This window comes from Nicotiana tabacum, chromosome 20 (assembly GCF_000715075.1).
Source record: "Nicotiana tabacum cultivar K326 chromosome 20, ASM71507v2, whole genome shotgun sequence".
Classification (NCBI taxonomy): Eukaryota; Viridiplantae; Streptophyta; class Magnoliopsida; order Solanales; family Solanaceae; genus Nicotiana; species Nicotiana tabacum.
In genome coordinates, this window is record NC_134099.1 from 118,246,531 (window position 1) to 118,272,950 (window position 26,420).

At 43.4% G+C, this 26,420-nt stretch overlaps 1 protein-coding gene across 1 annotated transcript; it reads right to left on the reverse strand.

Annotated features, from left to right (window-relative positions):
- Positions 1 to 759: 759 nt before the first annotated feature.
- Positions 760 to 2,147, reverse strand: LOC142174823 (uncharacterized). The gene is made up of 2 exons (XM_075241134.1): positions 1,853 to 2,147; positions 760 to 1,776 (listed from the first exon to the last, which is right to left on the reverse strand). The coding sequence occupies exons 1-2, from the start codon at positions 1,931 to 1,933 to the stop codon at positions 1,306 to 1,308; spliced, it is 552 nt and encodes a 183-aa protein (XP_075097235.1). The 5' UTR covers positions 1,934 to 2,147; the 3' UTR covers positions 760 to 1,305.
- Between the last annotated feature and the right edge of the window lie 24,273 nt (positions 2,148 to 26,420).

Below are 26,420 nucleotides of genomic sequence, written 5' to 3' on the forward strand. Positions count from 1 at the left end.
TTTAACATTCGACTTGCTAGAATTTTTTTACATTCGACCTCGCTCGAATTATTTAACATTCGACTTGCTCGGATTACTTTACATTTGACCTCGCTCGAATTTTTCGACATTCGACCTTGCTCAAATTATTAACATTCGACTTACTTTATATTCGACCTTGCTCGAATTTTTTGACATTCGACCTCGCTCGAATTTTTCGACATTCGACCTCGCTCGAATTATTTAACATTCGACTTGCTCGAATTACTTTACATTCGACCTCGCTTAAATTTTTTGACATTCGACCTCGCTCGAATTATTTAACATTTGACTTGCTCGAATTACTTTACATTCTACTTCACTCGAATTATTTAACATTCAACTTGCTCAGATTACTTTACATTCGACCTCGCTCGAATTTTTCGACATTCGACCTCGCTCGAATTTTTTGACATTCGACCTCGCTCGAATTATTTAACATTTGACTTGCTCGAATTACTTTATATTCGACCTCGCTCAAATCACTTTACATTCGACTTGCTCGAATTATTCGTCATTTGTATCGCTCAAATTATTTTTCATTCGATCTCGCTCGAATTTTTCAACATTCGACCTCACTCAAATTATCGATTCAAGCTCGATCAAACTATACGATATTCGACCTCGTTCGAGTTTTTCAATGATCGACCACGTCAAACATCAATCACATCAAAGGATCAGAACTCCCCCATATGACAAAAAGAAAATGGAAAGGAAATTAAGAAATACATAGGACTGTTCCATTTCAACTAACAAATTACAATATTTTTTACAAAGGGTCCAAAAACACCCTTACAAAAACAGCAAAGCAAAACAAAAACTAAGTACAATAGCTTCACACCACATCATCCCCATCAGCGTACTCATCATCATATCAAGGATCAAAGGTGAACCTATCCGCATCGTCGTCATCCTCATTCCCACTAGGCGTACTAGGGGCATAGCCACAAGCTTCACGGGCCTCACGCACCTTAACACGGACGCCCTCAAGTTCTGCCTCGGAGACTTTCCCGACGGCTTTAAAAGACTTATATACGTCGAGTTGAGCTTCGGCGTGAACCCACATCTCATATAACTCCCGCGGTATACCAGGATCAACAGAAGTATGAGACGTATACGGCTGTGACTGCCGTCGTACCTCCTTGGCCTTCAAGACAACGACCTGCTCATTCAATCCAGACAGCTCCGCCTCCAAACCCTGGATTCGTTCCTCTAACCTCGCCACCTTAAGCGCCGATGTCTCCACCTCATTATCCCGTTCGGACCTACAAATGCGGAGGGCAGCTTCTAAGGCAGTCGCTTCGGCCATAGCGACCTTCTGCCTTTCTCGGCATGACTCAGTTCGTCGACCTTGGCACTCAGCTCGCCCCTTAGATCGACAGCCCTCACCTCCTTCTGCTCGAGTTCGATCGTTAAGGATGCCACCTGCATTTGAAGGTCAGCATTCTCAGCCATCACCCCCTTACTCACCTCGAGCTCTTCCTCCTTGGCCTTTAGAGCTGCCTCAAGCTCACTGCACCTAGCGATGGCTCTCATTAGCTCATCTTCCCTCTCCCTTAGCTCCTCATCTTTCTTTGTCAACTCATCATCTTTCTGTTTAAGCTCGTCACGAAGCAATTGAAATTCACCGTCCTGGGTAAAGACGTCAGCCAGCGTTCTGTGTTTAGTACGGTACTCCTTGTACTTGGAGGCCACCTTCTTAAAGACGGTCGTCCTCTGCTCCTTCTGCCGGTCACGCTCGATCTCCATGATAAGAGTCTGACATGAAAAAGAAAGGAGTCAATATGAGCAAATTACACATGCGAAACAAATCCTAACATTAAAAAGCACTTACTCGTAGATCCATGCCAGATATACTCAACGATAACTCTGCATCGCTCATTGCATGTAGTTGCCGTGTTTTCGGAAGCCGCATACAAGGGAGCAAAGGACGGCATCGCCCGCTCTGAGTTGGCTAAAAGGTCGTAACCCACGGGAATGTTTACGTGTCAGTTAGGACCCTCTGTCCTTATATCCACACAAGTATTCATTCATGTGATAAGAATGAAGTTTAGCTAGTACTGGATAATTAATGAAATATTTTTATCCTTGCAAACATAAACAACTAGTGTTCAATTTAGAAAGAAATTATATCAGATACTTGAGATTGGACTAAACATTGAGAATATAGTCATTTAAGATTTACAAGTTGGAGAAAGAATTTTACAAGTTAGAATGATGTTAATAGGGGTGGGATGCTTCCTTTAAGATTTACAAGTTGGAATGAGTACTTTGTTCTATGTTCGATTCTCTTCTAACCTTGAGAATATAAAACATTTCCTCTTTAGATTCTCAATTAAATGCAAAGGTTCATATTTCTATGCATGGAGTTTTGTGCATGTCATGTTCCTTCCCCACAGCATAAAGAGAGGAACCATTTCTAAAAGAATTTTGAAAAACGAAATTCCGTAATTCCTTAGTCACTGAACTTTTTGAAATAAAAAAGAAGTTTTCGATCAAAACAAACCATTTTTTTTAATCCTTTAGGGGGAGGCATCCAACCATCTTATACATATTTCCGTTTGATGGTACGCTTATAAGGTTGTCCACCATATGAGCAGTTTTATTTTCTGTTATTTTTTCATTCTCCTCCTTCGTAAGAAATTCATGGTGTTTAACCTATACGAAAATAGATTTATTTTTATTTTTATTTTTGTAAAATTTGATTCTTATAATAGATAGGCAAATGCAGTTCACTAGACAAAGCTGGTTCTTAAAATAAAAATCAACCTTTAATAGAGTAATATATGTCAGCTCGTCCAATATAAGTTAAAAAAAAAGAGTAACTTTTCGTCATTGTCATTATATTTGAAACGTATCTGATCAACAATAATAATAATAACACAGATAAATAACAGTAACCAAATGGCATGAGGTACTGTAATAGTCCGTGGCCGAGCTATAAATCAGCTTATTTTGAGAAGTGTTTTTTCTTAAAAGTACTTTTGGTCAGAAGCAGTTTGTGTTTGACTAATTAATTTGAAAAGCACTACTGAGCAGCAATTAGTGTTTGACCAAGCTTTAAAAAACTGCTTCTAAGTGTCTTTTTCTCCAAAGTGCTTTTCAAAAAAGTGTTTTTGGAGATAAGCTATTTTTTTTGCTTCTCCAGAACTACTTCTATTTCTCCTCAAAAACACTTTTTTTTCATTTCAAAAGCTTGGCCAAACACCTTAATTTTAGGAAAAAAAATACTTTTACCTCAAAAAAAACTTGGTTAACCAGGCTTTAAACATAGTCAAAATGTATAGACAGTCATCCAACCATTTATTATATCTAAAGTTTCACTATTAAAACAGTACTATGACCTTACAAGTCATGGTCAAACCTCCCAAGAAGTTTGCCGCTAAAAAAGTGTACCAACTCCAATGGTCAGTGAGGGAAAAATTTATTTACACCCGAGCCATATGTGTTCATTTTTTAACTGTTTAAGATTAAATTATTTAATTTTATGTAAACATTAGATGTGGATAAATATATTTTTTTACATGATGGTGTATAATATATCTAGTTTTAGCAACGTAACTGTATACAGGTAAACTCGAGGCTACGGAGTACCCCGATTTTCCAGTGGGGGAAATTAAGTAAAGACATGACTACATGGGATCGGAATCGAAGCTAAAAATTTCTCATACTAAAGCCCGAACAGAGTGCTCACCACGGGGCCCAATAAAACAATATTCTCCGAACCCGGTACGAGCCCCATGACCTCGGAAAGCTCTACAAAATGGTTGCACACGACTAACAAAGGATGGTAATATCTGTGTATACGGCCAAAATTGGAGAGTTTGATTCTGGGGCTACTATGTCGCTCAACGCCTAACCTCGAAGAAGCTCGAAGCGGGGTACAAGGTGCTACCCCGAAGGTGCGTCCCTCAAGGAAGCACATCGAAGGCTCATTGTGGTCAACCTCGGAGCAGTACAATCGATGATTGTCATGGAAAATTCCCAAATACACGTGGTTAGAGCTGACTAGGTGTATAAAGGATAGTACTAATATGTACTAAGTCATTATATAGCTGTACCAATAGCATTCCCTCATTATTATTAGATATGTACTATGTTGGGATTCCCTCTCCTATATAAAGGGGACCTTTGTCATCTTGTAAGGGGAATGAGATTTAGTACACAACATATTGAATACAATACAATATTCTCTGCTCTCTCCTTAAACCGTTGTTCTTCATATTTATTGCTTATTCTTTCATTGTTCATTCATTGTCCATTTATTGTTCTTCATTTATTGCTCATTATTAACCGCAAAAAGGCCATCTTTGAGGCCCTCGTTATCATTGATTCTTCACCAATAGCTCATCGCTATTAGCCCGTCTAGACCCCGAGACCCCGCTTCAGCCAGCTCGAGGCCCAGCATTATAACCCTATTGGTTTTCATTTCTTATTTTCTTCATTTATGCTTTGCATCTACTGCCTAACAACTAGTATTGAGATAAATCACATATTTTTAGAATCACAAATCAAATATAATTGTAAGTACCATTTTCAAGGTAAACAGTTTGACGCCTACCGTGGGGCTAAAAATAATAGTGATTGTTTTGGTGCTAGTTTTCTTATAACACGCGTTACTCTTCACACTTTTTCTTGTCAAAGATCTTTGATTTCAGGCTTAATCATGTCTATAAAATGCACCTCTTCACGGCAGTGAAGAACTTGGATAAAATAGCGGCGTAGGGCTGAGTGTACCACCTGTAAACCCTGAGGGAGTACCAAACGTGGAGCCAGCTGACACCAGCTCCCACAACGTCCTAAATACGGAAACAAGCGCAGACCCCGTAAGAAACAGACACGGGGAAGCCTAGGATGGAGGCCAAGAAGCACGAGGTATGGAAGAAGGAGGAGTCAGCCTCTAAGTCATTTTTGAAATGCCGCAAGAACAACAAGCGGCTATTTCTTAGCTGCAAAATCAACAAAAAACTCCAAGCATGGCAACACCGAAAACGGCTCTTCGAGTCGAGCAGGCACCGGAGATATCGAGTAACAACGGGTCGGCAAGGGACCCCATTATCATGAAAATGCTTGAGGACCTCGCTAAAAAGATTGAATCAGGAGAAAAGAAGATAGAGGCTAACGACAAAAAGGTGGAGACTTATAACTCGAGGGTCGACCAAATCCCAAGCGCACCCCCGATCCTAAAGGGTGTAGATTCAAAGAAGTTCGTGCAGAGACCATTCCCATCGACTGCGGCTCTAAAGCCCATCCCAAAGAAATTTAGAATGCCCAATATCTTGAAATATAATGGGACCACAGACCCCAACGAGCATATTACCGCTTATACTTGCATTGTAAAGGGGAATGACTTAAAAGATGACGAGATCGAATCCGTCTTGCTGAAAAAATTGGGAGAAACGCTATCGAATGGGGGCCATGATGTGGTATCACAACCTACCCCTCGATGGATTCATTTGCCATGTTGGCAGATTCCTTTGTGAAGGTGCACGCTGGTGCCATCAAAGTCGCCACCAGGAAGTTTGGTGTATTCAAAATCAAATAGAGAGAGAACGAGATGCTAAAGGAGTTCGTATCTCGCTTTCAGATGGAGCGAATGGAATTACCACCAGTCTCCGATGATTGGGCAGTACAAGCCTTCACTCAAGGCTTGAACGAGCGAATCTCGGCAGCCTCAAAGAAGCTAAAACAAAATTTGATCGAATATCCTGCCGCGACCTGGGCGGACGTGCACAACAGGTATCAATCGAAGATCAGGGTCGAAAATGACCAATTGGGAGCCCATTCGGGCTCAGTGTATCCTAGCAGGCTCTTAGCAAAGGAAAACCAGTTTACATAAAGGGAGTCAAGGTCAAACAAGGAAAGATACCAGCCGTATGTAGAAGATCGAAGAAATGCACCAAGGCATAATATACCTCGAGGTGATTGAAGAACGATCGAGGTCCCAGTTCCTGGGGACTCATGAATAAAGCCGATTTTGATAGACATATTGGGCCGGTAGAGCTGCCCTAGTTATCTGAATACAACTTCAACGTCGATGTCTCGGATATCGTATCGGCCATAGGTAAAATCAAAGATACCAGGTGGGAAAAACCCATACTATCAGACCCTTCATAGAGGAACCCTAACTTGATGTGCAAATATCATGGCACTCACGATCATAGGACCGATGATTGTAGATAACTTCGAGAAGAGGTAGACCGATTGATCAGCTAAGGGCACCTTCGAGAATTCCTTAGCGACCAAGCAAAAAACCAATTTTGGGAATGAAGGGCGAATAGAAAAAACAAACCAGAAGAGTCAAAACACGTCATCCACATGATCGTTGGAGGGGTCGACCCCACACGGGAACCCATTTTCAAACGGACAAAAACATCCATCACCAGGGAAAGGCGAACTTGGAGTCACATACCAGAAGATTCTCTCACATTCGGCAAAGAAGACATCGAGACCTTGTCTCAGCCTCATAATGACGCACTAGTAATTTCTTTCCTTTTAAATAAAAATCAGATAATACGTGTGCTCGTGGATCCAGGTAGCTCGGCCAACATAATCAGGTTGAGGGTGATGGAGCAACTTGGACTGCTCAACTAGATCGTAGCCGCTTCTCGAGTCCTCAATGGATTCAACATGGCAAGCGAGACAACAAAAGGAGAAATCATCCTCCCGGTCAGCGTAACCGGTAAAATCCAAGATACCAAGTTTCATGTAATCGAAGGTGACATGAGATACAATGCCTTACTTGGAAGGCCGTGGATACACAGTATAAGGGCAGTACCCTCGATCCTCCATCAAGCGATGAAATTCCCAACCAAGGATAGAGTCAAAACAATATACGAGGAGTAGCATGCAGCAAGAGAGATGTTCGCGATGCACGACATGGCACCAACATCAACACCCTCTACATCAAAGAGGCCAAAAGGCGAGTAAAAAAGCAGCTCCAACTAACCACAACCTATATTCTCGACTATATCTAAATGAGCGAATAAAGGACCATGCCACATCCCCGGAACAAACAATTGGAATTTATCAAAAAGCTCGAGTGCCATCATTAAGGTAAAACCCTCTACCTTTTCATTTATTTTATGTACTAACTTATTGCAGGTGTTCAATTAAGAAGAATTGAAGCACCCCTCATCTTGAAGACCTTAGGTTTTAAAGCATGTGTTGCGCTCTTTTTCCCTTAGACTGAATTTTATGACAAATGGGTTTTGCCGGTGAGGTTTTTAACGAGGCAACATCCATATGCTACCTAAGGAGAACTCGTCAAGAATTCAAGGCTTCTCTTCAATCAACCTCAAATACTGAGGGGAATCACCGTGGGAGGTCGCCTTTTTAAAGAACTCAAACTACGCCTAGGAGGATCCCGATAGGAGAATGATGTATTGGGCCAAACGGTCGAATGAACCGTGTCCATGTAGAATAATTGGGCTTCCGAAGGCAAAAAACAGGTACGCATACATCAAATAATGGAGGAAGCCTCTTTTGCTTATCAAAACACTCAAAGAAATTCAATACTTTCACGCAAAATGGCTCAAGGGCCAAAAATTGTTCGAACACTCGGGGACTGTCATCAATAGTTAGCTCATCGAGCCATCAAAAACTCAAATTCGCAAGGCCTCGATCATGAAACTTCGAGATCGTAAGCCCTCAATGAGGCAATACCAAATCTATAAGACCTCAACAAGGCATGCCAAAACTCGTTAGACCTTAAAAAGGCACAACCCCGATATTAAGGCCAAGGCTATATATCAAACTTGTAAGACCCCTAAGAAGGCATATACTCGATATAGACGTCGAGGTCATCTCACCCAGGGACTATCGACTATGGTTGCATCAAAAAGCTCTGGCCAAATTAACGCGGCTCGGAGATTTCCGACTGTTGCCATAGAACTAAAGGCCTCCAAATACTTCAAAAACAATTCTAAAAGAACCGATTAATCAGGCTACCCCTGGCATGAGCAAAAGAGCTTCGATCATATCATCTATAAACAATGACAAGGTTTCGAGACAATCAGCATTCAGCAAAAGGCTTCAAAAAATCAACCTTTAAAAGAACCTCCTGAGGTAATCGATTATTGTTGCATATCGATTCGTAATCGAGGATCTTATTTGAGCTGTCGAAGAATCAGACGAACACAAAACATGACAAGGCATAATCAAAACTTCAATCGAAATGGGGAAAAACTATAGCCATATCAGAGGTCGCATCGACCCAATCTAAAAAGCGCCTAAGGGCTAATGCCTAAGAGCCTAAGAGCCAGCCTAAAGAGCCTGCAGGCCAATACGTAAGAGCCTAAGGGCCAGTATATCAAAACCTAAGGGTCAATAAGCCTGAATCAAAACTTGATTCGAGGACCGATCCCCGAATGGTTAACTATCATCAATTACTCATTGTTTACCATGATAATGGTAATAGCAATTAGATTTGTTGATGAGACTCTAAAAATACGTGATCTATTTTTATGCTAGTTTGTTAAGCGGTTTATGCTAAGTGTATGAGATTTATAGATGAAATAAAGCTAAGGGGAGAGTGACAATCGAACCGATATGACAATTACTTGGGGCCTCGGGCTTGTCGATGTTGGGCCTCGAGGTCGATCCCAAGGCTCGGCTACGAGCTATTGAGGGTAATAGGGGTAGGGCTAATAGTTATACTAAAATCAATGAAGGCTCTTTATGGCCAATGATAAGCAATAAATGATGAACAAATATGAAGATAATAAATGAAAGCAACAATATCGAGAAAATGTGTTAGAGAGCAAGTAGAATTTTCTTGTATATTTCGTGTGGAGTAATTGAAGCAACAACCGGTTACAAAGTGGCAAGGATCCCCTTTATATAGGAGGTGAATTCCATCATAGTACTACAAGCATTAATTATAAAGATATAGAGATGTGACAACTAGATGACACCCAAATTCGGGTCGTAGAGTAGCTTTCTAGGCTCTGCCAGTCCTAGCCACATGCCTTGGGAACTCCCAGTTTCTACTGTGGCTGTGGTCAACATTATCCTAAGATCGAGTGTCGATGAACCTCGAGGGAGGAAACTCGATCATAACCTTGTAGACTTGAGACTTCGAGATGGTCTTCCGAGGTGCTTTGATAATGATAAATTGGACCCTTTGATTTCACCACATACAGATAGTCCCTGTATTTCTTAGAGAAGAGTGATAAGAAATGATTTTGACATCCAACCCTTCGGACTTCCCGCAGTGATGTCACGCTGACGATATCATACTTATGATGTAAATCTTCACGATAACTGGTACACCCCATTGACTTGTCTTATTAGCGTCATTCAATGTGCTACTGATTCCCATTCTTCAAGGCGACCGTATCGCCGTCGATCCAGTTTCCAATGGCGCATTGATTGTGCTTGTCGATCCATCTTTCAAAGGCATTGATGGAATTGTTGGTCGCATTATCATCCCCTATTAATGGGGCCTTCCAGAATTATCTTTTTATCCAAGTGCCTTTCAACATCTTCACATCCATTCCTTCTCATTCTCATTGTCTCCTCAATTACTACCCGCCATGCTTGGGCTCTCTGGCCTTAAGGTCTTACGGCAGCGTTCCTATCAGTCATGCCATGGCCTTTTACCTGGATTTTCCTATGCCAAGTAGGATCATACTGACTCGTTGTTGTTGTTGTTATTGTTACGGCTATCACTATTGTCGTCATTGGATCGAGGCAAAGAGATAAAGGGGGTCGACCTGTTTCGACTTGGGAGGACATTTGGACTTTACATCGTTACTCGGGAGAGTTTTCGGACTATACACTATTGCTCACTCTCCTACCCTAGCCTGATATGGCACTTCATCCCTCGAGTCTTTTCCTAAAGGATAAAAGGGTGCACCGGCCATTAAGCTCGCACGACACGATATCCAGGAAGGTGAACTCGGAGTGGCCGTGCGAGTAGGGTTGAGGCCCGCCGAATCTTCAACCTTTGGCGGGCTATGTCTCTTTTTTCTGCCTCTTTTGCATCGCTTTTCTCTTCCTTGCCTTCCCACTTTCCTCTTCTTCATATTCGCCCTCGGAGGTATTGCCCCTTGGGATTGAGATGGGAACCTAGAGGAGGTGGTGGTTGAAGGTATCGCCGTCGAGGATGCATGTTTGAGGAGGTGGTGATCGGAGATGCTGCTACCAGAGATGAACCTTTGAGAGTAGACTAGGTTCTAGGCTTTTACTACATGTGTGCCCTTTCGCTTCTTTGTTTCTGTGTAAGGACCCCTCGTGCGCTTTTGTAATTGAATGTTTATGAATATAACGATGATTCTTCAATTTTGTCTTCGATGCTTGCTATACTCCCTTTCATTTATGTTTACGGAGATTCTGAATGCATGACTCTATCGGTTAGCGCCTATATCACACCCAGAAGCGAGTATTCTTTCTGACTTTCGGTTGATAAAAATGACTTCCCACAGAATTCTTTGCCGTTCCTCGGGCCGAACCTAGATTGATCTGATGAACTTGGGTCGTCGAGATCTTGATTTTGAGTTGAATGGAAGTAGGGCTTCGAACCCCTAAATCGAGACTTAGCCTTTAGACCTCCGAGAGTAGTCCCCTAGTGAGGGTTGACTCGGGGAATTTGGAGACTTGTCTTGAACTTAATGTATATAACCATAAGGCGTTGTAGATAGGTCACGGATGAGGGACCGCACTGTTTTAAATGATATCCTGAGGTTGAAACCTTGTGGATGGAGCTTGAGGTGCTTATTCTTCTTAGAGCCTAACTCCTTATTGATGGGGGTCCTCGAGTTCGAGTACCACCTCGGGACCGATGATAATGCCGTGGGCCTGTTAGAGCTTGACTTCTCACCGATGAAGGTCCTTGAGGTCGGGTACCACCTCGGGACTGGAGAAGGTGCTTTTGGCTTCCTAGAGCCTAACTTCTTCCTGATGAAGGTCCTCGAGGTCGTGTACCACCTCGGGACTGGCGATGATGTTGTTGGCCTTTTAGAGCCTAACTTCTTTTTGATGGAGGTCCTCGAGGTCGGGCACCACTTGTGGATTAGCGATGATGTCATTGGCTTCTTAATGCCTAACTTTTATTTGATGGAGGAGCTTGAGGTCGGGTACCACCTTAGGACTGGCAATGATGTCGTTGGCTTCTTAAAGCCTAACTTCTATTTGATGGAGGTCCTCGAGGTCGGGTACCACTTAGGGACTGGCGATGATATTGTTGGCTTCTTAAAACCTAACTTTTGTTTGATGGAGGTCCTCGAGGTCAGGTACCACCTCGGGACTGGCGATGATGGCATCGATCAGTGTTCCTAACTAGCTTTGAGGCAGGCGGATCGTTGTCGTTTCTTCCGTGTATAAATATAGAGTTGTCTCTACTCTTTTTGGAGATCCCACCATTTTAAGTAGTTTTTCTATGCTAGCTTTTCGCTACTTCAACACTAACGCACTCACATAGATTCCCGCTTTAGTTCTCCAATTTTGTCGTAGCCATGGCTGCTATGTCGGGGTCTATCCGACAGGGAGGGGAGAGCTCCACCTCCGGCATTCAGGATCAATAAGGGTACACCTTGAAGACTACTTCTTTGATAGGAGAAGAGCATCTTGAGTTAGTGAGAAAATACTGCGGATGGGGGGAGAAGGTGGCGTTACAAGCATTTTCCCTGGGTGTGGGTATCATGGATCGTGCCAATGAATTCTTGAATGTGTATACACATCCTTTCTCACTAGGCCCCCTTGATAGGGTTGTGCTCGACTTTTGTTCGGAGTATCAGGTTACCTTGGCGCAGATCCATCCATCGTTTTGGTGAATAGTATTGATGGTGAGATTTTTTACGGAGAAAGCGGGGCTCGAATTCACGCTCAGCCATCTTATTAGGCTGTACCGGCCCTTTAACCATCGGGGTCTGCTAACCTTGGGATGTCGATCGACCACGCCCTTCATTGTAGATGAAGAGGAAAATGAAGACCGGGGGTGGACGAGTCACTTCGTTCGAGTGTAGACCGCTGACATTATCCCCGTGGAGTTTATGCCATTCCCTGAGGAATGGAATTATACACGTAACTAGTGCATTTCATGCCTTCTCAGTTTTTCCTATGGCGAGAACTAGTTTCATAATTATGCCCTTCTTTCTTTTTCCACAACGGTTTCATAGGCACCGGGCGACATTCATGATTTGTCGGATTGGATCTGAAAGTTGGTGACCACTCAACCTGTGATGAGAGCAAGTGGCAAGCTTTGTCTCAGGGCAGAAGGGAAGTAAAATATCATGGTGAGTACTGTGTTATACTTTCCTTTCCCTTCTTTCATATGGAGAAGCATTTTCCCTTTATGCATATTAATCTTGCTGTTGTAGGCATTGAAGAGGCTTTCGAGGTGAGGCCGCATTCCTTTGGAGAGGGGGAAGGATTGACAACTCTCGAGCTGAAGAACGACAACAATAAGCGAGAGATACTCTTACAGGTTGATGGCACTTAAAGTATCGCGGAACGGGATCGGGGCTTCAGAGCGAAAGCGTCGTTTGACCCTACTGTGTCTGCAATTCCTGGTTCTGGAAAGAGGGTTTCTCCGTTGCTGTCGCCCTCTTTTTCCGTCGATAGTACTTTAGGAGATACTAAAAATCCGGGGTCGTATACATCGAGCGACCATGCATCAATCGGAGTCAACTCTTCCAGGGCCGAAGGAACTGGATTGGCAGGTGTGTGCTCGGCCTTCGAGGAAGCCTAACGGCTTCACTTTGTGGTGAGTTTCGGCATAGGTATTTCGAGCTTCGTGCCTTCCCTTCCTTATTGGGTTCTCTTTTTGCAGGCATTTTACAACCTTAAGTCCGGGCTGCTTCATTGTGAGGCCAGGCTGAAGAAAGCTCTGGATAAGGAAAGATCCCTTAGGCTCCTTTGTGAGGAAAAGGAAGTCGAGTTGGTGCACTTGCAGTATGAGGTGGGCCGGAGCTTGAATTACGAGAACCATCTGAAGGAGCAGGTAATTTTCTGTCCTGGGTGAGCTCGCACTTGGCCTCCTAGTTCCTGAGGCTAATGCTTAGTTTATTTCAATTGCAGAAAAAGACAGAGGCCCTGGAGCGCCTTCAAGATGAAGTTGGTCGGGCTAGGCGTGAACATGATGAGCTGAAAGCTCGTGCAGAGGCTCAAGCTTTAGAGGGGAAGGATGCTCTGGCTAAAGTTCTTGCCTTTGAAGCTTAACTTCACTTAACTCGTGATAATTCTTTGGTTCATATAGAAATGATTACGAAGCTCGAGTCCGAGCTTTCAAAAGTTTTGGCTGAGATCGTTGATGCCTGGACAGAAGCTGCAATGAGCCAGACTAAGGTTGACCAGGAGATGGCGATCTATTCCAAAGATGTTACCGATGCTCAAACTGAGCTGAGAAGGATCCTCGGCCACGAAGGGAGGATTGAAGAATATGCTCGTTGCAAATCTCAAAGAAAGACCCTTGAGGAGATCTATGCTAGGGGTTTCACCTTCTCGGAAGAATTAGCACTAGCAAGGGCGGATGAGCGTGATGCTCGGTTGCTTTTGCCTGATACCAAAGAAAGGTAAGACAAGGTCGGCAGGCCGTATCCCTCGGGGGGGGGGGGCATAGATTTTTCCATTTGTATGGAGCATTTTCAAAGTATGTTTGTAGCTGGAGGTTGCATTTTTTTGCATATGTGTATGAAAGAAAAACTTGCGTCTTTATGTCTTTCGTATCTTTTTCTGTATTGGTTTTGACCAGGCGATCTAGGTTTTGCGTTGGTAGGAATCCTTAGAGTCATGATGTGTCCCTAGGGCTCATTAGACTGGCTCGTGTGCTCTTATGCCTTTGATAGGAGCGATCTTTTTTGTGTGTGGCCCTAAGGCTCATTAGGCTGGCAAAAATGGCTCTTACGCTTTTGCCCTTAGGCATATTTGGTTAACTGTTTTGGGTCCAGTCTCAAATTGGGTTACGACTCGAGCTCATTTTGACCATCAAGTTTTCAGATTTCAGGCTTGCGACAGTGACTCTTACACTTTTGATCGATGCGACCTTTTGTGTGTGTGGCCCTGAGGCTCATTAGGCTAGCGATAATGACTCTTACGCGCTTGGTCAATGCGACCATTTATGTAGGCTTTATTATCCTCTCGTTAAGGGCTTTTGAAGTTATTTTTGCCTGACCCATCGTCGGTTCGGGAAGAACCTCGATTTTGGGTAACTTGCGGCGATGTTCGAGCACCTTAGAAGGTTTGGCTCGGAGGCTGAGTAGCTCGAAGCCTATGATTTGGATCTAACATGGTCGAAGCTCTTTTGCCTATTCCGAGGGTAGCCTGTTTAACCGGTTCTTTCTGAAGTAGATTCGGAGTAATTGAATGCCTGTGTGGGCTGGCGACAATGGCTGTTACGCCTTGTAGCGACAGTCGGGCGTCCCTGAGTCACGTTAGTTCGGTTGGTACAGCCGTATGACCAAAGTCATTTGTGTTCGGCCAGAGCCTTTCAGTCCCAAATGAGGTAGTTTCAGCATCTACATCAAGGGTATGCCTTTTTAGGGGTCTTACAAGTTCGATATATAGCCGCAACTTTGGGATCGGGTTTATGCCTTTAGTGAGGTCTTACAAGTTTAACATACCGTTGAGGTCTTACAATTTTTACATGCCGTTGAGGTCTTACAGTTTTTACATGCCGTTGAAGTCTTACAGTTTTGGATACTTGGTACAAGTATTGTTTATGCCTTGCTTGAGGTCTTACAGATATTGTCACTTGGTACAAGTGTGGTTCATCCCTTTCTTAAGGTCTTACAGATATTGTCACTTGGTACAAGTATGGTTCATGCCTTGCTCAAGGTCTTATAGATATAAGTGTTGCCTTATGTAGGTCTTACGAGATCGAGTCTTCCCGCTCAGAGTCTTATGACCTCGGGTTTTGATAAATTGATAGAGGTGGCACTTGACGGTAGTTCCCAAGTCGTCGAGGGTTTCTTGATTCGGGAACCATTATTTGCAAACTTTGTATTGCCTCGTCGAGGGCTTACAATTTTAGAGATCCTGGCCCTGAGGTCATACGTTTTTTGAGATTTTGACGCTAGTCCCCGAGTATTCGGGGTAATTTCAGCATTGGAGATGTTTCGCGATTTTCATGTTGCCTTATCTAAGGGCTTATGATTTTGGAGCCCCGACTCGGAGGTTGTTCAGGTGTTGAATTGTTGATGTTAATCCCTGAGTGTTTGAGACATTTTTGGCGGAGGTGCCGAGCTTCTTTTGGAGTGTGAGATGCTTTGATAAAAGATATTCTTCAATTATTTGGTACAAGTGTACATGTTTTCGCCATTGAGGGCTTGGCTATACGGACACAGTTCGTTTGATCGTTTGGCCCGGTACATCACTTTCCTATTGGGACCTATTTGGCATTTCTTGGATTGTCTGGGTGGATAGCCTTCCTGGGGGAATGCCCCCCAGTGTTCGAGGTTGATGCCAAAAGAAGCCTCGAATACTTGTTGAGTCTTCCTTAGGTAGCATGAAGATGTTTCCTTGTTTAAAACCTTGCCGGTAAAACCCTTTTCGGGATAAAAACTTGGTCGAAGAAAAAGAGTGCAACAGATGCTTTAAAACCTTAAGGTCTTCGAGCTGGGTTAGCGTTCTGATTGCTCCGGTCGGGCGCCTGCACAAGGGTTAGTATGACTTATGAAATGAAAAGGGAGAGGGTTATACCTTAGTGTGGGATATGTCGGCGATGTTTCGAGGACCGATATGTCCTAATTACTCGAGATGAGGACGTGATACGGTCCTTTACTTTGTTTGATCGGGTTTAATCGAAGGTGTGGCTTGATTACCCTTTGGCTCTTTTACGAGGGGAGGAATTGATACCGGTGCCACGTCGTGCACCGCGAACATTTCCCTTGCCGCATGTTGTTCCCCGTAGACGGTTTTAATCCCGTCCTTTGTCGGGTATTTTATCATTTGGTGTAGAGTGGACAATACTACTCTCATACAGTGTATCCACGGCCGTTCGAATAAGGTGTTGTACCTTATGTCTCCTTCGATGACATGGAATTTGGCATTTTGGGTCGTGCCGACCACAGTGACTGGGAGGGTGATTTCTCCTTTCGTTGTTTCACTTGCTATGTTAAATCTGTTGAGGACTCGAGTGGTGGGCACGATTCGGTCAAGCAGTCTAAGCTGCTCTATCACCTTCGACCTGATAATGTTGGCCGAGCTACCTGGATCCACGAGTACATATTTTATTTGAAACGAATTTACAAGGAAAGATATTACCAGTGCATCATTTTGAGGTTGAGACAAGGTCTTGGTGTCCTCTTCGTTGAACGTGAGGTCATCCTCGGGTATATACTCCCGGGTTCGCTTTTCTCTGGTGATGGATATTTTTGTCCTTCTCATCATGGGTTCCTGTGGGGCATTGACGCCTCCCAAGATCAATGAGTTGATGGCAATCCTCGGTCCTGTGGCCGTGCATGTTGTGAAATTCGTACACTAAGTTATGATTCCTTTGTTAAGGATCTGATTGTACAGGCCTGGGCCACCTGGTATCTCTAATTTTACTGCTGGCGAATACAATGTCCGATACATCAACATTGAAGTTGTATTCTGATAAGTGAGGTGCCCCAATTGGCCCTGCGTTCCTATCGAATCTGGCTCTGTTGATGAGTCCCCGAGGATCCTGTCCTCGGTCTAACCTTCGATCACTGCGAGGTGGGTTGCGCCTCGGGGCGTTCCTCCTGTCTTCGGTGTACGGCTGATACCTTTCTTTGTTTGGCTTTGGTTCCTTCGTCGGAAGCCTGCTTGGGTATACTAAGCCCGAGGGGGCTCCAGCTGGTCATCTTCGGCCCTGATCTTTGACTGGTATCAGTTGTGGACGTCCGACCAGGTCACAGCGGGATATTCAATCAAATTCTATTTCAACTATTTTGAAGCCACCGAGCTTCATTCATTCAGACCTTGAGTGAAAGCCTGCACTGCCCAGTTGTCGGAGACTGGCGGTAGCTCCATCTGTTCCATTTGGAAGCGAGATACGAACTCTCGCAGCATTTCGGTTTCTCTCTGCTTGATTTTGAACACGTCAGATTTCCTTGTTGCTACTTTGATGGCACTGGCATGTGCTTTTATGAAGGAGTCTGCTAGCATGGCAAATGAATCTATGGAGTTGGGATCTAGGTTGTGATACCACATCCTGGCCCCCTTCGAGAGTGTTTCCCCGAACTTCTTTAGTAAGATGGATTCGATCTCATCGTCCTTTAATCGTTGCCCTTCACTGCACAAGTGTAGGCAGTAACGTGTTCATTGGGGTCTGAGGTCCCATTGTACTTTTGGAGTTCTGGCATTCTGAACTTCTTTGCTATGGGTTTCGAGGCCGCTTCCTCTTGGAACGGCCTTTGTATGAACTTCCTCGAATCCACGCCTTTCAGGATCGGGGGTGCACCCGAAATTTGGTCAACCCTGGAGTTGTAGGTCTCGATCTTCTTATCGTTGGCTTTTATCATTTTCTCACCCGATTCGATCCTGTTGGTGAGGTCCTCGAGCATCTTTACGATGACAGGGTCGGCTATCGACCCGTGATTTCTCGATCTCTCCGGTACATGTTCGGCTGGGGGAGCTGTCCCCGGTGCTGCCATGCTAGGAGTTTTCTCGTGACTTTGTAGCGGAGCAATAGCTAGCTGTTGTGCCTGCAACATTTCAAAAATAACATGAAGGCTAACTTCACGCTCTTCCCTGGTCACGGTTTTTTGAGCTTCTTGTGGATCTCCCTGACGCACGCTCTTGTCGTTATGCGGGCTTATATTGAACCGTTGGGCGTCGCATGAGACCGCATCTATGGGGATCTGTTCTGGCGCATTCCCAGGGTTTTGTGGTCGCATTCCAACACCTGGAACGTCTACGCCGTTTTCTCCGTGGTCCTCAAGATTGTTGTTTTCGCCTCCGTTTGCCGAGTTAGACATTTCGACCTGAAATCGAAGATCTTGGAAAAGGAAAAAAGGTGAAAGATAACTTGCGTTATAGGACGAAACCAGCAAGAAAATAATCACTATTATTTTTAGCCCTACAGTGGACGCCAAACTGTTTACCGTGAAAATGGTAATAACAATTAAATTTGTTTATGGGACTCTAAAAATATGTGATATATTTTTATGCTATTTTGTTAAGCGGTTGATACTAAGTGTATGAGATTTAGAGATGAAATAAAGCTAAAGGGAGAGAGACAATCGAACCGATATACCAATTACTTGGGGCCTCGGGCTTGTAGATTCTGGGCCTCGAGGTTGATCCCAAGGCTCGGCTACGAGCTATTGAGGGTAATCGGGGTAGGGCTAGCAGTTATACTAAAATCAATGAATGTTCTTTATGGCCAATGATAAGCAATAAATGATGAACAAATATGAAGATAATAAATGAAAGCAACAATATCGAGAAAATGTGTTAGAGAGTAAATAGAATGTTCTTGTATATTTATTGTGGAGTAATTGAAGCAAAAACCGGTTACAAAGTGGCAAGGATCCCCTTTATATAGGAGGTGAATCCCATCATAGTACTACAAGCATAAATTATAAAGATACGGAGATGTGACAACTATATGACACCCTGATTCGGGTCGTAGAGTAACTTTCTAGGCTCTATCAGTCCTAGCCACGTTCCTTGGGAACTCCCCATTTGTATCATGGTTGTGGTCAACATTATCCTAATATCGAGTGTCGACGAACCTCGAGGGAGGAAACTCGATCGTAACCTTATAGCCTCGAGACTTCAAGATGGTCTTCCAAGGTGCTTTGATAATGATAAATTGGACCCTCCGATTTTACCGCATACACTCATCAAGCATAACCTAAGGGTTCCTATCATAAAAATCCAACATATCGGACTAATTATCTACAGCCATCAACACTCAAAACATAAACAAAGACACAAACAAGTGGAAATTCATACGAAGGGAAAACCAAAAGTTTCCTTTGTTATTATGAATGATGGTACAAAGGTATGTGTTTACACCACTCCCGCAGGGAGCCCTTTACAAAGAACAAGAAAGAAAAACCTATTCTACCCTCGGGAACTTAGCCTTTCCCCCTCGGGGACTATGTCACCATCGGTCCCATCGGGACCACCTCTCTCACCGGCCCCCTCCTCGTCGTTTTCATCATCGAAAATGAGGAACTTGGCGTCGAACTCATCCGCCTTGGCCTTCTCTATCTCCTCCGAGAGATCGAAGCCCTTACCATGAATCTCCTCGAGAGTTTCCCTCCGGGACTTGCACCTGGCATATTCATTATTTCTCCTCTCTCGATCGGAAGCCACCCTCAATTTCATACGAGCTTCGGGTGCATCTTTGAAATAGATGGCCACTTTCTTATTGGCCTTTGATCGGACCTTCTCGGCTTCAGCTCGAGCATCCACGACTTCGGCCTTCAGCTTCAACAGATCTATTTCGAGCTTAGCAATTCTGCTCGTCTGGAGTGAGTCACCCGCTTGAGCATTACGAAGCTGTATCTCTATAGCAGAGGCCTTAGCCAAAGTGTTCCTTTTGGCCGCAACATGAACATCTATCTTTGCCTTCAAGTAGTTGCATTTAGAATTGACCTGATTGAGATACCGGAACATAAGTTTCCAAAAATAAGAGAAGAAGCCTATATTCCCTCAAAATAGAAGTTACCTATTTCTCGAGGTTGCCTCATAATCTCGGCTTTGGTCCAACACCGATGGAAGATGTATTGGCTCTCTTGTCTTCTTGTCACAAAGAAGCGTGAGAGATCTCTCCCCATTCAAAGCTTTACGCAACTTAGCCTGACAGCAAAGAAGCCAAGACTTGTGCTTATCAAAGGCCTACGGGAAAGAAAAATTAAGCTAAAAAGGAGAAAGCATGAAGCTGGAAAAGTTATAATAACTTCAAAACTCCCCATGGAGCAGAGCCGCTGAGCTTTCTCGAAGGTCGACTTCGCATCTATAGGCTCGGTCTTATCGGTCCTCATAGAGTCACCCGAGGCGCTCTGTTTGGGCAGAGATATGTTGAAACCCGTTCCCCTTGGAGTACTTCCCAACGTCTGAAAACCAGTTGTTGAGTCAGCTAATGGAGAACCTTCACCTTTTGTTGCTTGATGAATCTCGCCCTCGAGACTAGGGGCCTCGAGACCAGAAGGCTCAACAGTCTTGGGAGGTCTCCTAGTTCGAGCCATCAATATAGAGTCATCCTCTCTGGATGCATTGACGTCTATAGAATGACCGATAAAAATAAAGCTGTCATCAGCGGTAACGTCCTCCTCGCGCCTTCGTGTGTATCCTTCTTTGTTGTGGGGATCCTCGTCCTTCAAGTACCTTTTCCTTTTATTATATTTCTCTGCCTCATGAATCGAAGGTCCTTCCTCCTCCTTGACTATGTAAGCGCAATTGGCGAGATTTGTCAAAGGGAAAATGGGAGGATAAACATCATGGTATATGCTATGTAGCCCCTTTCTTGAGGAGTACTTTCCCTTTCTTTTGCACTAATTTCTTAGTTGTAGGCATTGGAGACTTTCCCATCAATATAGAGTCATCCTACATAGTCGAAGAGGCCGCCAGTTTGCGGGCCCAGCCCACATGGTCGGGGACCTCATTTGGTATCCACGAGGTCACTGCAGACAAGGAAAGAAAACGTCCTTACAAAGATAAGCTCCACCAAGAATAAAAATAATAGAATCCGAGGCATCACTTACCCTTGAAATTCCATTTCTCAAGAAACGACAGAAACTTTGCATGAATGATATCGACAGTCCTCACTCGAACAAACCGACCTCATCCATCCTTGATCCCTGTCCTCCTCATCGCTGGAGATTAAGGGCCTGGTGGATTGGCGTCGTAGTGTGATTAGACCTCGATAATGTAAAGGTCGATACAATCTGAGGAGATGGCTAAGAGTAAACTCAAGCTCGCCCTTTTCGGCAAAAAATCTCATCATCAGCACAATCCTCCAGAAAGACGGATGGATCTGAGCCAAAGTAACTCGATGTTTTCGACAGAATTCAAGCATGAGTCAGTCAAGAGGACACAAAATAAACGGGTACGTGTACACATTCAGAAACCTCTCTAAGTGGGCCATGATATCCTCTTCCCGGGAGGGTACCTACAGCCTCACCTTTTCTCCCCATCCGTAGTCTCTCCTCACAGCCTCGAGGTGTCTCTCTTCTATTGATCGAATGAACCTCGAAGCATGCTCTCAATGACCCGGAACGTTGACAGGTTTCTCCATCGTAAAATCTTTCTTCGAAACAAAATAGTTCAAAGTTATCTCGCCTAACACCGGCGGTGTACCACCGACCGGACGAGAAACAGAGGTAGGACTTTCCTCTTCAAGGTGAGCAGATTTGGGAATGGTAGCCGTAGCTCCTTCAACACAAGAAAGGGAAGATGAAAACTCAGGCGAAAGCTTTGATCTGATGCGACATAAGAACTAGCGCAAAAAAGGAACTCTATAGAGACAGGTAGTTACACAAAGTGGTAGAGCCTTCAAAATAGGGAAAGAAAGTATATATATATATATATATATATATATATATATAAGAGGAGGTGACTATTCATTAACTTTGATAGCCAATCAGCTCTCGCGATGCAATTATGACTTTTTGGGAAATGTACCGATGGGGCCATTTCGGTCACTTCACTGTCATGTTATAGGAATAACGTTGCCACCCCGTGTATAAGACATCGAGAGGTCAAGTCAAGTCCTTACCGACCCGACCTAGGGAAGGTATGCAATCAGAACCAGAGCCACCCGATCTAAAGGGTCACTATTGCTCCGAGGCCGAGCTCAAAGAAGTTAAAATTAATTTCAAAGCTTGACTTCGGCATAAACACTAAGTGGCTAAACTTTGAAGACACCAAAATCCTTTGTATTCCAAAAATATATTTACAAAGGTGCAGTTACAAAACTCCCATATGAAGTTCATGTACAAGAAAAGAAGAAACAAGGAAAAAAGGGGGGCAAATGAGGCTTAGTCTTCATCTTCGCCACTCCCCGAGCCCTCATCCGAATAAGTCAGAGCTGATGACTCCTATTCCAAGGCCTTCGCTTCTTCAACCCTGGCGGAGAGATCAAAACCCTTGGCATACATTTCCTCGAAGGCCTTTCTCTGAGCCTCTAACCTAGCATGTGCAAGGGCGCGAGCTATTTTGAGCTCGACCTCTTCAGATATCTCCCTGGCTCAAGTATTTGCTGCAGCAGCGTCTTTCCGATACAAGGATAGGAGTGCATTAGCGTCAGACTTAGTCGCGGATAACGCAGCAATAGACTCGGTATGAAGCACCTGGAATTTGTGAGCCTCCTCCTTAGCACCCTAAAGAAGACCCTGGGTCGAGGCCAGCTCCCCTCGGAGAGTATCCCTTTCCACGGCCATGCTATCTTTGCACCGCTTCAGCGCAAGTATTTCAGCATCTTTAGCAGCAATCTCTTCCCGAAGCTGCTCCACTAGGGCATCCTTTCGCTCAATCTGCATATACAAAGCCAAGATAGTAAATACCAAATTACGAAAAAACAAGCAAGCTCATAAATACCAGGCTACCTACTCAGTGAAGTTGGCCCACACTTGGAGTATTTTCTCCAAGCTGGCTCGAAGTCTGTTCAGTTCCTCCACCCTTCAGGCATATAGACATTTTAGCTCTTTCGACTCCGTGGAAAGTTTCTCAAACTACTCCTTGCGATGAGTTAGTTCATCTCTTAACTTAGAGAAGGCCTGGTAATACAACATCATGACCTATAGCACGAAGGAAAGAAGTAAGGAAAACGAAGGTCAAAACTCAAGGCGCAAAGATTATGTCAACATTGCCTATTTTTGGAGTTTCGCAGCCTCCTCGAGAGCAACTGGGGCATCGAGATCATTATCCTCTTCGACGCCGGCAAAGAAATCTCCAAACATCTCATTCTTCATCCGGGATGCCCCTACATTAGTGTTCTCCTTGTTCTGGGCATCCCGTATTTGCCCTGGGAAAATGATGGGCCTGATTGAAGACTGCCCATGACATCAACCTCTATCGAGGCTTCTTCTTGCCCTCGAAGGGCCTTAGAGCCAGATCCTCCAAATGCGCCAAACAAGTATTTATCAGCACAAGTTGAACCCTGTTCAGTTATCAGCTTGGGAACTGAACCCAAACCCTCATTGAGGGGTTCCTCAATACGAGGTGGGACTATATCACTTGCACTTATTCAGCAGTCTTCTGCCCGGCAATCGTCGAAGCATCAGTGCTTCATTTTGACCTATGTATCAATAGGCACCCGTCATCGTCTTTAACATGAAGACTCTCAGTCACTGTCGAAGTTAGGACTATTGCATCAGTTCTGGGCTTTCGAGCCTTGGCTCTTTTTGGTTTCAGGGACTTCGCCAACGTCTCCTCCTTTCTCTTCCTATCTTTGGCAGGCCTTTGATTCTCCTCGTCGCTAGGAGGGGTGGCCTCATTGAAACAGCTTCCCTGAGGCCTGCATATGCGTAAAATGTCAAACACACCGTCAAAAAATCCATTCATAAGGGATTTGGAAGTGATAATGATGAAGGCGTACCATGATTTTTGGCTTCCCATCGAGTTTTGGCTAGATCACGCCAAACGCACTTATCATATGGAGAGGCAGAGTCTAAAAGTCTAACCCAGCCTAGGAGGTCGTTGACCACACCGGGGAACCACACGGTGGCTAAGAAATCAGAGAGAAATCAATTCAAACAACAAAAGCGTTAGTTCGAAAGAAGAAAAAAGGACATTCAGATGATAAAACATGCTCGGTGTAACAACACTTATGCCTCATATTCCATTCCTCGGGGAATGGATTCTTCTCGGTAGGGATGAGGTCCAAAGTTCTGACCCTGACGAAGCGGCTCATTCACCCCCGGTCCTTATCTTCATCGATATTAGCAAAAAGCGCTTTGGCAGACCGATGCCGCAGTTTGACTAGGCCCACTCGATAGAGGCAAGGGCTATACAATCTAATCAGGTGATTGAGGGTGAAAGACATCCCCTCGACCATGTTCGAGAAATGTCTAAGCAAATAGACGATTCTCCAAAATGAAGGATAAATCTGACCGAGTGTCACTTGATATTCTCGATAAAAATTGAGGATCACCAGGTCTATTGATGGAGAAGAAGAGCTTACAGGACCCAAGGTAAAGGGATATGTATGCACGCTGAGGAAACCAGGTTTATGCGTAGTTATATCCTCCTCCGGAGAAGGGATCTCTACTTGTACCGCCTTTCCCCAGCAGCAATCTATTTTTACCTTCTTTATGTCAGTTATTAGACTAACACACCGAGACATGGGTTCGCATCAGCTCAGTACCGAAGAGGGTTTATCAATCTTGAAGTCCAAGGCTGTATCTAAGGTCCTAGAAATGCACTCCTCGACGCTGGGGGCACTACCTTTTCACTCTTAGACGAGCGTGACGAAAAAGGTACATCCCCTTTTTTAGGCACTGTTTTAGAAGTTTTTGACATGGTTATAATAAAGGTTTCAAAGCAAGTTGACAAAGAACTGAATATGGAAGAAGGGTGAAGGCAGGAAACTGTTAATGAGGACTTGAGGATTTGAAGGTGTTGCAAAGGTTTGAAAGATAGAGGATTGGAGTATTTATAAGTCACTAGAAGGAGTTGAAAGGGCGACCAATAGCGGTTCATGGGCTTTTCGAGACGTGTTTGATAGGACCTCTGTATAACTTTTCTGTCACACCATTTATTGACCTCACGTGGCTGACATCATAATAGGGGTATCGAAGAAGCAAGAACTCAAGATCGTTTCTTATCATTTCATTCTAGGAAACACGGGGACTATTTGTATACAGCTAAAATTGGAGAGTTTGATTCTGGGGCTACTATGTCTCTCCAAGCCTAACCTCGAAGAAGTTCGAAGTGGGGTATAAGGTGCAACCCTGAAGGTGCGTCCCTCGATGGAACACATCGAAGGCTCATTGTGGTCAACCTCGGAGTAGTACAATTGATGATCATCATGGAGAGGCGGAAAAATTTCCAAATACACGCGGTTAGAGCTGACCAGGTCTGCAAAGGATAATACTAATCCATACTAAGTCATTATACAGTTGTACCAATAGCGTTCCCTCATTATTATTAGACATGTACTATGTTGGGATTCCCCCTCCTATATAAAGAGGGCCTTTGTCATCTTGTAAAGGGATTGAAATTTATTACACAATATATTGAATACAACAAAACATTCTCTACTCTCTGCTTAAACCATTGTTCTTCATATTTATTGCTTATTCTTTCATTATTCATTTATTGTTTTTCATTTATTGCTCATTATTAATCGCAAAAAGGCCATCTTTGAGGCCCTCGTTATCATTGATTCTTAACCAATAGCTCATTGCAATTAGCCCGTCTAGACCCCGGGACCCCGCTTCAGCCAGCTCGAGGCCCAGCATTATAACCCTATTGGTTTGCATTTCTTATTTACTTCATTTATACTTAGCATCTACAGCCTAACAACTAGTATTGAGATAAATCATGAATTTTTAGAACCACAAATCAAATATAATTGTAGTTACCATTTTCAAGGTAAACATACCGTACCCAACCGGATATCACAGCTCGGATCTCGCCCGATGTCGGTAGCATATCAATAATTGACATACAAGGAGGATTTTTCCTTTTTTTTTAGAATTATACTAAAGATAAAATTTCCCTACTATATAAAGGGGAAGATTCTTATTCAATAAACACACTATGTAACATGCATATCAAGGCAATACAAACTTGTTTTCTTTGCTTCTTAGTTATTGAAAAGTTCTTATTTTAACTGTAGCTCTTCATAAATATTTGATTCCAAATCGACGGCAGAACAATTGTTAAGCGTACAATTCGAGCCCGAACTCAACATCATAATTGACTTGGTTATTTATTTTATCTCTAATTCATTTATCTAATATTTTTGATCATTTGTATTGAACCAATTCACAAGTCTTTAAAACCGCACATAAATTCAATTATCATTCATTTATAAGGAAAACAGTACATTTCTCGGAAATGAAGTAAAATGTTACTTTTGCTTCCAAGACGGTGGATTTGGGGTGTCTATGCACAACTTGCCTTTAGGCGTAGATGAGGAAACAAATAAAGTTTTAATTTGGTTAAAGAAACGATACTTTGATAGCTACCTTCACATAAATCTAAGTACTTTAGGTTAAAGCAGGGCCAATGTAATATGTTGAGTAGTAAGGCATGTCCCCGTTTTTTAAAATTAATAGGTTTATAAATATTCAAAAAATAATACTATATAGTACTTTTAATACAAAAGTAGAGTTTTTAATATAAAAGAAAAGAAACTCTTTAGATACATATATAAAGTAATAATTTGACTTAATTAAATATGGGTAGATGAATAGTATTCCCGACGTTTTAATTTTTCACTTCTTATTCCTTCATTAGATAACAGGTAAAAATTTTACTCTCCCTTTCTTAATTTTTCTAAGTCAATCTTTCTTTTTCTGATCTCTTCATATTTCAGA

Coding starts and splice junctions, on each gene's coding strand:
- LOC142174823 (XM_075241134.1), bottom strand. CDS start 1,933: ATGCGGCTTCCGAAAACACGGCAACTACATGCAATGAGCGATGCAGAG. Junction 1,777..1,852: donor TATCTGGCATGGATCTACGA/GTAAGTGCTTTT, acceptor TTTTCATGTCAG/ACTCTTATCATGGAGATCGA.